This window comes from Sarcophilus harrisii, chromosome 4 (assembly GCF_902635505.1).
Source record: "Sarcophilus harrisii chromosome 4, mSarHar1.11, whole genome shotgun sequence".
Taxonomy (NCBI): domain Eukaryota; kingdom Metazoa; phylum Chordata; class Mammalia; order Dasyuromorphia; family Dasyuridae; genus Sarcophilus; species Sarcophilus harrisii.
The window spans coordinates 89408032-89426609 of NC_045429.1; the positions used below are offsets into that span (position 1 = coordinate 89408032).

The 18578-nt window shown below is 33.7% G+C and overlaps 1 protein-coding gene across 1 annotated transcript in view; it reads right to left on the minus strand.

Moving 5' to 3' along the window:
• F13B (coagulation factor XIII B chain) overlaps positions 1-8810 on the minus strand; it is a 39621-nt gene extending 30811 nt beyond the window's left edge. The window contains exons 1-2 of the mRNA XM_003767549.4: positions 8565-8810; positions 4925-5125 (exon numbers count right to left, since the gene is read on the minus strand). Coding sequence (XP_003767597.2) covers positions 4925-5125; positions 8565-8628 — 265 coding nt within the window. The 5' untranslated portion in view covers positions 8629-8810. The remainder of the gene's footprint in view (positions 1-4924; positions 5126-8564) is intronic.
• Between the last annotated feature and the right edge of the window lie 9768 nt (positions 8811-18578).

The following is an 18578-nucleotide window of genomic DNA, read 5'->3' on the forward strand; positions in this document are numbered from 1 at the left end:
GATTTCTAAAGAAAGTCTACTTCTAAATATTTCTGATTTTTTTTAAAAGACCAAAACTTAGTAGAAATTTTGATATTCAAATACATGATTCAAGAGAAATATTGAAATAGTAATTATAAGTGAGTTAACACAAGGGATTTAACAAAATTATACTTTACATTTTTATATGGAAAGATGACACATTCCCTCAGAATTATCATGATTAGTGGTCAAAGATGAAGTCTCATGAGAAAGAGGACTGAAGATTGATTATGTTTTAATGATCTTAAAAAGGATGGAAAAGTAGAGGAAGAAGAATACACTGGGAGGGTGGTGAAGGAAGAAGAAAAATGTGAAAGTTATTTTACATAGATGAGATATGTGATTTGAAGTCTATATAAGAAAAAAGATGTGGGGAGTACAGACAAAACTTGAACCTTACCATCACCTAACTGATCAGAAGAGGGAAGATATAGACACACAATTGGGCTCAGAAATACATTTCAGAAAACTGGGATAAAGAAGGAAAAAGTGTTAAGTGAAAGGGAGAATGGTTAAATTGGAGGGATTGTACATCAAAGAAAAGATTAGTCAGAAGCAAAAAAAAAAAAAATCTCTTTTAAAGAGAGATCAGGAAACAAAGAAAGAAACAATATAAGAAAATGAAATGAAGGGTAACACATAATTAACTATCATAACTGTAAATGTAAACTGTATATACTCGTCCATAAAATAGAAGAGCAGAATGAACTACAAGCCAGAATCTATGTTGCTTATAAAAAACATTCTTGAAACAGAAAAATATACAAAATTAAAATAAGGGGCTAAAAAGAATATATTATGAATCAACTAAAGTAAAAATAAAGTCAGTAGCAGCAAATATGATCTCAGCAAAACAACAACAAAAATAGTCCTAATTAAAAGGGAAAAGTTATTTTCCTGAAAAGCAGTACAGATCAAAGCTGCTTAAATTGTGAGATACAACCCTATGTGGGGTCATGTAAGTGAATGTGAAGGTTGCAAAAAATTTGGTAACAGTAACAGTTTTTAATGAAACCTCAAGAAATATTAAAACAAATTCAAAAGATAGCAATTCTTCCAATAAGATAGCAATATTCTATCAAGATTCAATTTTTATGTATAAATAAAACAAGCACATTCACCTCATTATTATACAAATTTGCTTTCATCTTTAGTAAATGATAAAATATGTATACCAAAGAATTGTTTTAAAAGAAATTTCTTTATGATTTATTGTCAGTAAATGTTTGATTTGCAAGCCATTCTCCAATTGATAAATGGTCAAAGGATATGAACAAAAAATTTTCAGAAGATGAAATTGAAACTATTACCACTCATATGAAAGAGTGTTCCAAATCACTATTGATCAGAGAAATGCAAATTAAGACAACTCTGAGATACCACTACACAACTGTCAGATTGGCTAAGATGACAGGAAAAAATAATGATGAATGTTGGAGGGGATGTGGGAAAACTGGGAAACTGATGCACTGTTGGTGGAGTTGTGAACGAATCCAACCATTCTAGAGAGCAATCTGGAATTATGTCCAAAAGGTTATCAAACTGTGCATACCCTTTGATCCAGCAGTGCTACTACTGGTCTTATACCCCAAAGAGATACTAAAGAAGGGAAAGGGACCTGTATGTGCCAAAATGTTTGTGGCAGCCCTGTTTGTTGTGGCTAGAAACTGGAAAATGAATGGATGCCCCTCAATTGGAGAATGGTTGGGTAAATTGGGGTATATGAATGTTATGGAATATTATTTTTCTGTAAGAAATGACCAGCACGATGAATACAGAGAGGCTTGGAGAGACTTCCATGAACTGATGCTAAGTGAAATGAGCTGAACCAGGAGGTCATTATATACTTCAACAACGATACTGTATGAAGATGTATTCTGATGGAAGTGGATTTCTTTGACAAAGAGACCTAACTCAGTTTCAATTGATCAATGATGGACAGAAGCAGCTACATCCAAAGAAGGAACACTGGGAAATGAATGTAAACTGTTTGCATTTTTGTTTTTCTTCCTGGGTTATTTCTACCTTCTGAATCCAATTCTCCCTGTGCAACAAGAGAACTGTTCGGTTCTGCACACATATATTGCATCTAGGATAAACTGCGACATATTTAACATATATTAGGACTGCTTGCCATTTAGGGGAAGGGATGGAGGGAGAGAGGGGAAAAATCGGAACAGAAGTGAGTGCAAGGGATAATGTTGTAAAAAATAACCCTGGCATGGGTTTCGTCACTAAAAAGTTAATATAAAAAAATTCACAAAAAAAATTAAAATTAGAAAAATGTTTGATTTGTATATTTATTATATATACCTATATCCCTAGGGCGGCTTAAAAATTTCTTAAGCAAAAAGGGGTCACGAGTGAAAAAAAGAATCCCTGCCATAGCTAATAAATTAATATCACTACTAAACATATATACACCAAATGGCATAGCATTTAAATTGTTAAAGGAAAAACTAAAATATTTATAAGAAGAAATATATTGTAAAACTATAATAGGGGAACTTAGTTTATCCCTATCAGTTCTCTCTAACCCTCCCTTATACTCCCAAATAAATAAATAGTCTGAATAGAATTTTTTCAAAATTATATACAAAACCCTATAGAGAATATTAAATGGGACTAAAAAGGAGTATATCTATTACTAAACTGTATATAGAACCTTCACAAAAATTCACTATGTGTTAGGGCATAAAAATCACACAGATAAATGCAGAAAAGCAGAACTACTAAATTCATTTTTAACCAATCACAATAAAATAAAATATTATATTCAATAAAGGGCCATTGAAGCAAAGATTAAAAACTAATTGGAAAAAAATAATTTAATACTAAAGAAAGGGTATGTCAAAGAACAAACTATAAAAACAATAATTTCATTAAAGACAATAAAATCAATGAAACAACATACTTAAACTTTGGAGATGCAAACAAAAAAGTGCTTGGGGGGAAATTCACATCTCAAAATATTTTTTATTAATAGATAGAAGAAAAGGAAAATCAATGAACTGGCCATGCTGCTAAAAAAAATCCTTATAAAACCATTAAATTACAATTCCTCAATTAATGCCTCATGAATACTGATTTTTAAAAATTTAAATAAAATATTATCAAGGAATATATAGCAACATAGAAGCAAGGTGAGAGATACTATGATCAGGGTAGATTTATATCAGGAATTAGGAATTGATTCAACATCAGAAAAGTTAACAATAATTGAGAAAATTAATAATAAAAGCAACAAAAAAACATACAATTATATCAATGAAGAAAAAACTTTTTGACAAAATGTGATATCCACTCCTGTTTTTTTTTTTTAAAGACACTAGAAAGCTAATGAATGCAGCTTTCCTTAAAATGATAGATAGTTAACTATCTCAAACTAAAAGTGTCTTTACCTGTAATGGAGACAAGCTAAGACCTTTGAAAAGGAGTAAAAATGGATGTTTATTAACATTGTTAATATTTAACATCATTGTAAAATATTAGCTTCAGCCCTCAAACAATAAAAAGAAGTTGAAGGAATAAATATAGGAGAAAAAGGAAACAAAATCACACAACCTAACTTCAGCAAAGCTTCAGAATATAAAACAAACCAATAGAAATCATCATCATTTCTTTCTGTTACTAACATAATGTAGTAAGGAAAGACAAATTCCATTTTAAATGATCACAGAAAACATAGGTAGGTTTAGGCAGTCTAGTAAATATGGCATCATCTTTTAATTTAGTTGAGTCTGTACATATCAAATTACCTTAGATTTATTTTATAGAACTAAAAAAATAATAATATCAAAATGCAATTAAAAGCCAAGAACATCAAAGAATTTATGAAAAAAGTAGAAGGAAGGGGCCTAGTAATATAAGATCTCAAATTATTCTACAAAGTCATAATCATCAAAAAAAAAAAAAAGCTAAGTTTTTACTGGGTAAAAAATAGAAAATTTGAACAATGGGATAGATTAGGCACATGGTACATAGAAAGAGTTAAGCACAATAGTAGTGTTGATAAATCCAAAATCTCCAGAAACTGGGGTTTGAACTAATTGTTTTACCAAAACTACTGGGAAAGTTGGATATCAATATGATAAAAACTAGTTAGTTATAAACCAGAATCCCATATCGATACCAAGATAAGTTCCAAATGGATACAGGAATTAAACACTAGATGTGACTTCACAAAGAAATTAAAGTTACATTTGTCAGATAAATAGATAGGGGGAATGTTGGTTAATAAACAAGAAATAGAAAGGTTCACAAGAGTTAAAATGAATAATTTTCATCAAATAAAATAAAAAAGATTTTATTTTTTAATACATCAAAAATTAGAAGAGAACAGATAAATGCAGGGAGGGGAATCTTTGTGACAGTAATATCTCAATTTAGATGAATATCTCAATTTAGAGAGATATAGGGAACTGACTCAAATTTATGAGATTAAGAGCCATTTCCCAACTGATATATTATCAAGGAATATAAATAGGTAGTTTTTGCAAGCAGACATCTAAATTATCAATAGCTAATCTATTTTTGTGCCAAGTCCTCAAACTTGCTTTATGACCATTAGTTATTCTCTAGAGGGAAAATCTTGATGTGGAAACTTCTTCCACCAATACAGAATTCAAGCCCTGCAACTCATCTATCTATGACTTGATAGATAAATCCTAGAGAGTTGCTTGAAGCACTTAGAGAGTTAAGTATTATAACTCATACTCTCACAGTAATATCTGAGGAAGTATATGAAGATACTTCTTCCTAACTCTAAGCCCAGCATTCTATTTTCTATGCTATATGCTTTTTTAAATTAAGCAATTCATAAAGTTTTATTTATCCCTGACATGTTCAAATTAATGGCATTCATAGTCAAAAACATTTTGTTGAGAAATGAAAGCTGACTTACTGAAACACTCTGGCTTTGGAGACCATCCTTCTGATGTACATGTAGTTTTATCTTCTTGTTTCCCAGTCTTAGTTGTATGTCCAGCCAAGCACAAAAAAGAAAGCTTTTTGTCTAGGTTCATTGGAAAGTAATGATTTTTAAAAGTATAGTAAAATTCAGCAATCCTTCCATTTTCAACATGAGGCATTTCACAGGATATATCTTTTAAAAAAAAAGTGGAGGTGAGTGAAAAAGATTTTATTTTTATATTGTTGGGGTTTTTTATAAGATTTTATTTTTAATCAACAAAAATTCTCTTTTCCTCCCATTCCACACCATCCCTAACCTCTGCCCAATTGAGAATGAAAACACGTATAAACAACCAAAACAAATTTCAACATTGGTCATACCTAAAGAAAAATATGTGTATAAATGTATACATGTATGTGTGTGTGTATCAATCTATACTGAGTACTTCATCTATCTCTGGAAGTGGGATAACATATTTAAATATTTGTCATTTAGAATTGTGGTTGATTATTACATTGATTTAAGTTCCTAAGTCTTTTTTTTTTTGGTAAGACAATCAATATTAAATGACTTGTCTGGTGTCACACAGTCAGTTAGCATCAAGTAGTTGAGGCCAAATTTGAGTGAGGTCCTCCTGACTCCAGGACTTCTATCCACTTCACCATCCAGCTGTCCCAAGTGCCTAAGTTTTTCAAAGCTATCTCCATATCTCCCTACCTTTCTTTTCTTTTGTTCCCAATCTCTATATTCTTCTTTTCTCCTCTTTTCTTACACTTCTCTTAAGAACATTAAGCTATAACATAACCATTCTCAGCCCTTCTATTTAATCTTTCTCTATCATTCCAGACAATGATAGGGAAACTTGTATGTTTCCATATAAGATTGTAAGCACTTTGTCCTTGTTTAGTCCCTTATTATTCATATGTATATATCTTTTTATGTTTCTCATAACTCCTGTATTTAAACTTCAAAGTTTCTATGAAGCTCTCGAATTTTCATCAGCAATGCTGGTCAGCTATATGATACAGTGGATAGATCACTGTACTTGGAAAGAGGAAGGCATCTTCATAATACCTATTAACTGTGCAATCCTGGGCAAATTACTTAATCCAATTGTTTCACTTCCTCAATTATAAAATGAACTAAAGAATGAAATGGCAAACCAGTCCAATATTCTAGCAAAAAAAAATAATAAAAATGGGGTCACAAAGAATCAGGCACAACTAAAAATGAATGAACAAATAATCTCCCCAAAAAGGATTATATTGTTTTACTGGTAAGTTATCCCTGGCTGTAAGCTTATATCCTTTGCGTTTCTGGAAAATCATATGCTAAGGCCCCTCCTTCTTTAATAGAAGTGACTGCTAACTTGTGTGTGATGTTGACGTAGCTCCTCATTCTTAAATTATTTATGACTGCTTGGAATTTTTTTGATTTTATTAGAAGTACTAGATTTTACCTATGCTTCTTGATATTTTTATTTGGGGATTTCTTTCAGGAAATGATTGGTAGATGCTTTCTACTTCCACTTTGCCTTCAAGTTCTAAAATATATGGACAATTTTCTTATAAGATTTCTTGAAATATTGTGTTTAGTTTCTTTTTTGTTTTGTTTTGTCATTGCATTCAAACAGTCTAAGGATTTTTTTTTTTCTCCTTGACTTATTTTCTAGCTCAGTTGTTTTGCTGTAAGATGCCTTACATTTTCTTTTTGGTCTCTTAACTTTGTTTTGAATTTTTTTTGTTTTCTCATGGGATCATTGACTTCTATTTGATCCCTTCTAATTTTTAGAGAATTTTTACTTGGACATAAGTAAAGCTTCTCTTTGGTCTGGTACTCCTGCCATAGTTATTCCTTACATGTTTCAGACTGGCCTGGAACTGAGACATTACTCTGCTTTTAGGGTCTAAATCACACTATTAGCATTAGATTATGAAAATCCTCCTTACACACTACCACTTCTTACTCCTGAATACCCTTATCCCTTCACCCTTGAGGACAGATCTTTTCTCAGTCTACCCTGGATCTATCTATAACTCAGGCTAGGTAGTGAGTGAAAAAGCTGTCAGTTGACATCTGTTCTGGTACTCTACACGATGTGACCCTGTATGGATCTAGGACTTCCCCTTTTCTTACTGCCTTGCCTCTCTCTTCACTGCAATGCTCTACAGAATAATGGATACACCCCTTCCCCAATGTCCACCGAACTGTCTGCTTTTTTGTGCAGAAATGATTGTAAATTTTCTGAAATCTCCCCATCAGGATTTGATCTGTTGCATTTTCTAAATTATTTGAAGCATTTCAGAAGGAGAAATGGTAGAGTTGAGATTTGGGGGAAATTTTGGTGATGTTAAAAAAAAAAGATAATAAAACAACTTAGTAAAAATCTTGAAAAAGAACATGTCTTCCTTAATTCCAAAGGAACAAATAAAGAACTATGGCAAAAATAGGAAAACAGATTAGCAAAAATTAGATTTAGATGAACAAATTACAGCATCTTTCATAGTAAATTGTACATGAATAACTGACTAAATATTTAAGATCTTATAAAAAATCAGAAGGGAAAGAGGTCATATATTTTTCACAGCTCTGTATGAGGATGAATTTTTAACAAAACAAAAAATGGAAGCAATTACAAAGAATAATACAGATAATTTTTTATTACATGAAATTGAAAAACTTTAGTGTGAGCAAAATGCTATTCAGCTAAAAAAGAATAGTAGTTGACTCAGAAAAAAAAGTATCTCAGATAAGAATTTGATACCCAGAATAATGTAGACAACCAACACAAAAATATAAAACCAAATATTATTCCCCTACAGATAAGGGATAATAGATCCACCTTGATCATAATGGATGTTTTGGGGATATATTGTTGTAGTCCCTTTTTGCCTGGATTTATTATTAATCATACTGGTCTATAATAATATAATCTATAATCTATATTGGTCTTTCTCTCTTTTCTCTACCCTTCCCTGGTTTATGCATTAGGATTATATTTGTCTCATAAGTAAGAGTTTGGTAAAACATTTTCTTTCCCAATTTTTGGGAGGATTTTGTCTCTATAGAAAAAAATTGATGCGTCAGGAGACTGGAAATGAAAGCTCCTAAGAGTAATTGGTACCCACAAGAATTGGGGAGATTATAAACTGAGGGATGAGATGTGAAACTAATAATAAAGAGAATCATCATGGGGAAGTTAAGTGGTAGAATTGGACTGCACAAATTGGTACACAGAGCAATTTCTACCATACAACTCTGCTTCTATCTATAGTTTCTCTCTCATGAATTGATACTTCAAAGAATGAGACACAAAAGGAAATAAAAAGGATGACAGGGCAAAATATATAAAAGTATTAATATGCAAATTGGTTACAAGAGATAGCTCACTGTTTCAGTGTCTAATCCTTTTATTATTTCTAACTTTTGAAATTTTTTTTTAATGAGGTAATCTTTTGTAAAAAAAAATTTATCATTTTCATTCAAGGAAAAATATCTATGCTAAATAATAAGGAAAATAATATTTACAGAGAACACAATAATGTTTTTCAGAGGGCAAAAGGACAGCAAGAGCACACAAACACATAGGTTAGATATTTTAGATTTATATTTTTAAAGGGTATAATTTTACCTTCTGCAAAGAGTTGTCCTGAAAAAATCAGTATCATGGTAAAAGCCAATCCTTTTAGCCTCATCTTCACTGGTTTAACAAAGCCATGAACTATGCTGAAAGCACAATGAAGTTTTCCTTAGTGAATATATGTAGAATTTCTCTGGAAAAAAAGTTAATTATTTACAGTAGTTATCTATATTTCTTTTTAAACACAGCTTTCATATTTCACTTAAATCATTCAACAACTTATACTCAAATAGGAAGATTAAATTGCCCAACATTATTTTTAATATCCTGTCATTATAGGGAAAACCAGAGTTGTTAAATAATTAACTCTGACAACCTTCAAAGGAGGAGAAAAATTAACATCCTAAATTTGAGTAAAAACCAAGTCCATAGAGTAAAGTCCATTGGAGCCACCAATTTCTCTTTCTATTATTAACCAAATTGGTATTTGGACAATGCACTAGTGATTTCCACAAAAAATGTTTCTAAGAAAGTGTGGATGATTCACTTTTTCTTTAGGCTTATTATTGGAGAGAGGGAGGACTTAAAACTGTAAAAAGAATTAGGTTGAATAGGAAAAAAATGTTTTTCTGACGCACCTGGGCAAGAACTAGAAAGGAAGTGGGATAGGTAAAGAGGACTTGTGTATAATACATGGTAACAATTAACTGAGTTATGAATAATGAAAGATAAAGAAAAATCAAAAAAGAGCTATGAAAAGATGTGATGATATAGAGAACATGTTGGACCCTAACCTTGGGCCCTTGACTAATTTATGAAAATTATTAACACAAATATTTTCTGAAATCACTAAGATTATGTTTAGATCTGCTGGGCCCACAGAAGGAACATTTGTCCCATAAACTGAACCTTGAACCCAAGCAACCAGTTGCTGTTTTGACTAACTCTGTTTTTAACAGATCCTGTGGCTAAGCTACTGTTTGAAAAAGATTCTGTTTTTAGTGGCTTTAGCATTCCTAATCTGACTGAGAGCCATAATAATGGATATAAACTTTCTTCTCTCTCCCCTCCACCCCCACCCCTGCCCAATTGCCAAAGAGTTATCCCTACTATTTGGCTACCTGCTTTGGCAAAATAAAGCCTTGATTCAAAGAGAATTCTGTGGGAATATTCTCTCTCTGACTCCTAACAAAGTGTTCTCCCACAGCAATAGGAAAAACACATTATAGGAGATAGTCCCATTATCAGGCAACAAGTAATACCATAATCTGGGACAGTTTGGCTCTTGGACAAGCAAAGCCCAAAAAAGGAGCAGCCTTAAAGTGAATTATAGAGGGGACAATTCACAAAGGAAAAAAAGTGTTTCAATAAAGCTAACTTAAGTAAACAGCAATGGCAACAACAGCAGCAATAACATATACTTCAATGAGATAAACAAAATGGAGTCTACAAATGTCAGTTGGATGTCAATTAATCTCTTTTAAAAGTAAAAATGCTAGGCTTTGGGATCATGAAAATTTGGGTTCAATTCTTGCTTCAAATATACCTTGGCTATGTGACTATATGAAAGATATTTAACTTCTCAATACTTCCAAGTAATTTCTTAAGACAATAAGTTATATAAAAGTGTTGATTTGCACGACAGGAAGAAATTTCCATTTTGGGAATTCCTTATACTGATTAAATGAATGATCTGAACAATTTTAAAACAAAACAAAACCTTAATGTGAAATTGTTCCTCTCTGGGTAGTTGTATTTCTCTTAGGAAATGTGAGTATACAGTTTAAATGTAATTGTATAAAACTGAATAATTTATTATAGTAATGCACACACATGTTAAATTGAGGTTTCTAAAAAGTAGACAGAGTCATCCTGACATCTTGTGGTAACTTAAGTTAGTTACAATCAAACAATAAGGACACTTGCAAAGCTTTTAAAACAACTTTTATAAACTTTTAAACTTAAAACTTTCCTAAACAAAACAAATTTTAGAATATTATTTCATTTTTTCTAGACATACATATTGTCTAAAGTAAAATTGTTTAACATTTCTTACTTCCAAACCCAATTAAAATTTCAGTTAGCATAAATTATATATGGTTGGCCTCTTTCCCAATTTATCCAAATACTGTCCCTGCACCCAAAAAAAAGCAAAAAAAAACCTTACTTCAATAAATGTATTTCAAAAATAAGGAGATTCCTAAAAGTCAGTCAAACTATCCAATATCTTCTTAGGCTTTGCTACAAGGGAGAAGAGTCCACAGGAAGAGAAAGTATTTTGTTTTTTAAGAACTATGAGAAAGGCAGAGCCAAAATGGTGGAGAAAAAGTAGGAGTTTGTCCAATCTCTCCCCCCAAAATGCCCCATTAAATAATGATTCTAAAGAAATTTTGGAGCATCAGAACACCCCAAAAAATGGAGTAGCTAGCTGAAAGCAACTTAGAAGTTCTCCAAAAAAGGTCTGTGACATTAGAGTGAGAGTCCTGTGTGCAGCCCCAGCCCCAGCCCCAGATCCAGAACCTGCCCTGGCCCTACCCGACCTCTAAATCAGCGGCAGTGCTAGTGGCTTCCAGACCTCTCAACCCTGAGACACCAAACAGGAGCTGGAAGGTCAGCAGAAAAGGTCTGTGGAACCATAGTGAGAAGCTGGGTGCTGACCCGGTCTGCAGCTCCAGCCCAGACCCCAGTAATAGCGAGACAGGACTTATAAGTCAGCAGCAGTGCTGGAAGCTTCTTCACCTCTCAACTCTAGGACACCAGGGAGGACTCTGCAGGTCAGTGGAGAGAGCCTGTGGCAATAAGGTGGGAGTCTGGTGTTCAGTCCCAGCATAGCCCAGGCCAGTGAAGCCCCAGCACAGTAGGGTAGAACATACCTAACAACTATGGAGGCAGAAAAAAAGGGCTTGTGGTCAGATTCCTGGGAGGATTTCTGAAAACTGCTGCACAAAACCCTGAAGCCTGAGACAATGCACCTTCGCACCCGGGAAACAAAGCCCTACTTTAACAGAGTTAAAAGCAGAGTAACAAGCTAGGAAAATAATCAGGAAACAAAGTTTCTGACTATTGGAAATAATTATGGAAAACAAGGAGGATCAAAACACACTCACAAGATGACCACAAAGTCAAAGCTCCTACATCCAAAGCCTCTAAGGAAATTAAGAACTGAACTCAAGCCATGGAAGAGCTCAAAAGGAACTTGGTGAGGAGTAGAGAAGCTGCATAAATTTCTTGGTTTGCTCTGTGAAAGTTAGCTTTGGTGCAGAATGGAACAAGTGCTTTCATGTTCATTCAAGCAGTGAAAATCCCAATATGTTAAAGACTTCTCTTAGTACTGTTAATAATTATTTGCTAAATGTTCCTAAATCCGATTCATCAAGTGCTTTGTATTTTATTGACTGTGTTTACAAGTTCTCAGTAGTCCTTGTATGTCAACATTAGGTGCCAGTAACTAATGCCACAGTTCCATTTAACCACTTACATAAATTAGCTTTTACAAAGGAGTATTAATTTCATATATATAACAGAGGGGTGGGGGGGAGGGGGGAGAAGGAAAGGGAATAACAAAACTTTCCCTCACAAAATCTCAGGGACACATTCTTCCTTCCCTAACCTTGGTCTCACTTTTACCTCAATTTTTACCTTGTTTCCACAAAGTTCAAATTCAGATTCAGTTAGCATAACTGCTGAATGGGTCCTCATCTCAGTTACCATTGAGTTAGATCCTGAAGGTCACTCATGCAGGATTAGTCCTTATTCTGTGGGGCATGATAAGGAGCTGGTGGTTAAGACCCCAGATACGAAGGATCCTGGACACTTGGTCACCTGACCTTTGAAAACATATAAAGTAAAAGATTCCATTTCTTTCATTTGGAAGAGAAAAAAAAAAGAAATTCAGAAATCACTGAGTAAGGTTTCCTTCTTGGGACCACAAGGTATTAATAGAAAGCCCCAGAGTATGTTCCCTTATTATCTCTATGTCTCTGTCTCTGTCTCTCTTTCTGAGTGATTTCAGCAAAGCCAAATCATTACAGTGTAGCTGAAGATAATGAAAAAGTCAAGGACGAGGTTGACTTATACCCTTGATATAAGTTCTGATTGTGTATCAGCCAACCAAAAAAAAAAAAAAAAAAAAAAAAAAGCTTCTTACTACATGGTTAGAGACTGCAACTAGCTACAAGCAATCTATATATTTCACCATTTTTTAAAAGCCTTTCCATTCTACATCATCTTGACTCTATTGCCAAGGTCTGATGATTTCGCTTTTGCAGCATTTCTTAAATATGCCCCTTGATCTTCTCTGACATCCTCATCAACTAACACCTTAATTATTGAAATAGCCTGCTGGTAGATCTGCCCGCCTCAAGTCTCTCTCCACTACAATTCATTCTCTATTCAGTCACTAAAATGGGTTTTCCTAAAATTCAGGTCTGATTATGTCATTTTTCTATTCAATAAATTCCAGGGCTTCCCATTACCTCCAAGAGCAAATACAAAATGCTATTTTTGGCATCCAGAACCCTTTATAACCTAACTCTTTCCTACTTTTCAGGCTTCTTAGACCTTACTTCTCAATATATACTCTTTAATTCATTTACAATGGCCTCCTGTCTCTTCCCTGAACAAAACATTCCATCTCCTGGCAGTTTACCTCCAAGAGCAAATACAAAATGCTATTTTTGGCATCCAGAACCCTTTATAACCTAACTCTTTCCTACTTTTCAGGCTTCTTAGACCTTACTTCTCAATATATACTCTTTAATTCATTTACAATGGCCTCCTGTCTCTTCCCTGAACAAAACATTCCATCTCCTGGCAGTTGGCATTTTCTCTGGCTTTCCCACCTGGGAACCTGGACCCTGGAATGTCCTCCCTTCTCCACTCCAATTAACTGCCTCCCCAGTTTCCTTTAAATCCCAACTAAAATCTCACCTTCTATACGAAGTCTCCTGCCTTTTCTTCTGCCTCTTTTTGTACCCCCAGAAGTTAGCAGAGGGCTTGGCAGAAAGTAGGTGCTTACCAAATGTTTATTGTATTAAATTGAATGAATACATATATGGAAGTTGCCTGAGCAATGCTGCATTGTGCAAATGTGCCAGTTCTTGGAGGAAGAAGACTAAATATGGGAGATATCCTAAGCAAAAGCATAGAAGTGGGGGATAAAATTTCTAATGACTGCTCCTTTATAATTTGAACTCTAGCTATTCATCTTTCATTATTTTTTTCATTTCCCTTAACATTCTACTTTTTTTGTTTTCCTAAATGCATTTTTTCATTATTTATGGAGTTCTATAAAGTTTAATGGTTTGGTATTGCATTCATTTTGTATATTACTTGGTATTTGACAGTCTTACCATTTTTATTATATTGGTACCATGCAGTCATGAGCTTTGAATACCCAGACATTTAAATTGTTCTTTAAGGAGCACTTTGTAATTGAATTTATGCAAATATTTCATGTGTTTTGGTAGATGAATCTCCCTAATAAATTTCATTTTGTAGTTATTTTGAATGGGATGGATTTCCCTTTCTGTTACTTTTTGTCATCTTTTGGCGATATTGAATTTTTAGGGTTTTTTTTGTAACTTATAAATTAAGTAATACATTACATATCAAAAAAGGATAGTTGTATCTACTAAATTTTCCTTTATGAGCTTAGATGAATTTGAAATGTTTAAAATTTTTTTATTTTCTATGGATACTTTTGTATTATTACATTTTTTATTTATTACATTGTGAATTTTAGTTTTTGTTTTATCTGATGGTGTAATTGCAATTTTCATTTTCTTGGATTCACCTATATATGGAAGATTTTTATTTTCTGTATCTTTTTTAAAAAAGGATATTTACATTGTAAACAATTCAGGATTTTTTCCCCTTATATCATCTTTAACTCTCATATATGGGATTATTTAATCCATTCAGTCACATTTAAATTTATGGGTTAAATTTATATTTCACTTCATTTGCCTCTAGCATAGTTTTCCCCCTAAATTGGAAATTGTTGTTCCTCTTCCTCTTTTAATATAATTCTTTGTCCCTAAAATCATTTTTGCTTAATCCAATTTCAGGAAACTCTATTCTTTTGGAATTTCCTCTTATCTCTCCCCGCCCATTCTCATTTGTCACCTTTTCCCCTAGTTTTGTAGTTTTATTTCCTTTATTTCTTCCTGCTTAGTTACCTAATTCTTTCCTACCTTTTTCACTCAGTGATGTAGTCTAATAAAAAATTCCTTGCTCTTCTCCAACTCCTCAAAAATTTTAAAAATTGTTTTTTTCCTGGTTATACATGTGTTTAACATTTATTACATGTATTGTACATGTATTAACATTATTATACATGTGTATTTTAAAATACACATTTCCTTATGAGTCATGTTGGGAGAGAAAAATCAGAACAAAAGGGAAAAACTACAAAAGAAGAAAAAAATCAGAAAAAAGAAGTGAACATGGTATTCAGTTGATTTACATTCAATCTCCACAGTTCTTTTTCTGGGTACAGATGAACCACTGAACCCACTGAGAACTAAGTTTTTCATAGTTAATCATCACACAATCTTGCTGCTACTGTGTAAAATGTGATTGTTTTGCTCATGTATATCATTCCAGGCCTTTCTAAAATCATTTTTTATACAATAATAACATTTTTGCACATGTGGGTCCTTTTCCCTCCTTTATGACTTCCTTGGGATATAGTACTACTGTACTGTTGGGTCGAAGGATTTGCAGTTTTACAGCCCTTTGAGCATAGTTTCAAATTGCTTTCCAGAATGATTGGTTCATTTCACAACTCCATCAACAATGCATTAGTTCTCAGTTTTCCCACATCCCCTCCAACATTTATCATTATCTTTCCCTGTCATCTTAGCCAATCTGAGGAGTTTTTTAATACTTCAAAATATAAGTTTTTGTTCTTTCCCCCAAGGGTGATCATTTTAATTACTACTTTGTTTTCTGATATTCAAAGTTCTGAGCAGTTTTCTAATATTTTGTGTGGTATTTTTCTTCTTTATAACATAAGATGGTTCTCTCTGGGAGCAGGTTTCTCAGGGAGGTTTTCTGGAGGCAGCCTTAGTTTCAGTTACAAGTAAATATTCACCCAAAATGCAACCAGCTGATAAAATGCAAACGTTTATTTTCTCCTTCCAAGTCTTGTCTCTTTCCTTGGGCCCAGATAGCTAAATTCTTAACTCCTTATTTACATTCTCAATCAGTTGTTCTGTTTCTCTTCTTTGACAGATTACCACTGTGGACTGAAGTTCTTCTATTCCATTACATATTTCTACTGGGCAGATCATAAATTCTGCCATTTTCTCCCCTCTCACTTCTTTAAAGATTCTTATTTCTCATGAACAGGACCAGGAGATCATTAATATACTTCAACAACAATATGATGATCAATTCTGAGATTAACCAAATCAGTTCTAATAGAGCAGTAATGAATTGACCCAGCTACACCCAGTGAAAGAACTCTGGGAAATGAGTATGAAACATTACATAGAATTCCCAATCCCTCTATTTTTGTCTGCTTGCATTTTTGATTTCCTTCACAGGCTAATTGTACACTATTTAAAAGTCTGATTCTTTTTGTACAGCAAAATAACTGCATGGACATGTATACATATATTGTATTTAACATATACTTTAACATATATAATATGTATTGATCAACCTGCCATCTGGGGGAGAGGGTGAGGAGGAGGGGAAAAATTATAACAAAAGGTTTTGCAATTGTCAGTGCTGAAAAATTACCCATGCATATATCTTATAAATAAAAAGCTATATATATATATATATATATAAAAAGATTCTTATTTCTCTTTTGCATTATTCAGGAGCATTCTGCTATGTTCCTATGTTATTCCTATGTTATCCTATGCATTTTTTCTTACATTTGAAGATAGTCATTTAGATACCTTAGCAGCCATTTTCCCTTCAGTTTTCATTTATCTGCCTGTTCACTAGGATTTTAGTTGTTTTATTGGAAATCTTTGATAGAATAATATAAGGAGAAAAGACGAAAACTATCACTTTCTCACTTCATTTCCTATGATGGAATACTTGCATCTAGGAACTGGAACTGAAAGCTTTCTCAACCTCCTCTCATATTCGAGAATTCACTTTTAACACCCTCAAATACTACTCCAAGAGATTTCTGGGGCCAAGATCGGTCTTAACTAGATACCAATTTCCATCCTATAGTTCCCATTCCCAAGTTCCTCATTCTTTAGTTCTCTGTGCAGCCACCCCAGGTAGTTTGATCCCAGCCTCTTATACATTCCCCTCCTCAGAGAGTAGCTGGGTAGAATTAAGAAATGTGGGTTTTGTTGCTGTTGTTTTTTGCTAAGGTAATTGGGGTTAAGTGACTTGCCCAGGATCACACAGCTAGGAAGTATTAAGTGTCTTGAGTCCAGATTTGAATTCGGGTCCTCCTGATTTCAGGGCTGGTGCTTTATCCACTGTGCCACCTAGCTGCCACCAAAGATATGTATTTATTGCCACAGAATGGTGGAATAAGGCTTGAGGCAGGGAGTATTGTCCTACTCACGTGGTCATTGAGAAAAATCCATTTTTCCCTTGAGCCTCTGCTTCATATTGTGAATGTTACCTTCTTGCTTTTTTTTGGGGGGGGAGAGGGGGCATCTTATAGATTTGCAGTTATTTTTGATATTGGTTGTTTTCTTATTCATCTCTCCAGCATGAGTTCTTAAATTCATGTTTTGTGCTAGTGCCAGTGTCTACCCTTACTGCACTTTTAGTTAGCATACTAGGCCCTTGTAAGATTAGGGCACTATAATTTTTTAAGTTTTAAGTCCTGGAACTCCAGAGCTCTCTCTAGGCTCTAAAGAAAAAAGTTTTGGGTATCAGTGCCCTTGAGTCTTAATTCTCCCAGTATGATTTCTGTTGCCCTTTAGCACTTCCTAAGTCTGCACTTCAGGCTTTCTCAGAGGGTTATCCATTTTGGTTCACTTCATAGTCATGTGAATAATACATTTATTAAGCTCTACTATGTGCCAAGTGCTTTAACTATGATACTTAGGAAAAAAAACCAAGGTAGTCTCCGCCCTTAAAGAGATTATAATCTAATGACAACACCCTGAAAAGTGGAGAGAAGAACCTCCAAAAGTATTCAATCTAGGGCTGTAGTGACATCAAGAAATGATGAGTAGTACAGCCAGGTGAGAAATAAAATTTTACTGGGTTGAATTTTAGAGATCTTGGAATTTGTGGCCTTACCCTTCAATTAGAGAAGCAGAGATAATGAGACAAAATAGCAAGGCTATGATCTTGCAGAATGAGGCGATTATGATCATGACATTTTTGTGGCATTCACTTCCTGCAGTTTTTTCTTAGAATAATTGGTTGTTGTTATGTGCCAAAACTCTGAACTTGAAACAAAGGATTCTTTAAGTGCTGTCAGTGGGATTGATAGAGACAATGGTTGCTTAGCATGGTGCTTAACAGTTATTATAAGTTCAGTACATGTACTTAGTACTTAATATAGTTCCACAAGACTCACATATATGATAAAAGAGCATATAAGCTGAGACAATCTCCACAGAAACCAAGACACATTCAGGAAGACCTCAAGAAGCTGGCAGAGGCAGAGAACACAAAGGAGCTGAACTGAAACGAAGGCTGCTCCCAAGAATGCAGAGAACCCAAGAAAACCTCAAAAGAGAACATTTTATTTTAGAGAGAATATTATATTTTGGCATCCGAACATGAGGCTGACATGATCCTGATTTCAGTGGAAAAGTCTCCTTGACCCAGAAATTAGGATGAGTAGAAGGAAACTTTGTAAGGGCTAAAGTAGTATTCCAGCTAAAATGGGACAGATGTTTAGAAAAGAGATTTCTCCACCGAAAGGAAAATGTGTTGAAAGCTTGGTCAGACTGATAAAAAATCAAGGTTTAATTGTAACTTGGGAGCAGATCATTGAACTTTTAGAAACAGTATAATATACATCTCCTTGGCTCTCTAAGGAAAAAAAATTAAATCCAGACAAGTGAAAATTAGTGGGAGAGCAACTATGTGAATATTACAATGATAATGGACCTGACTCAA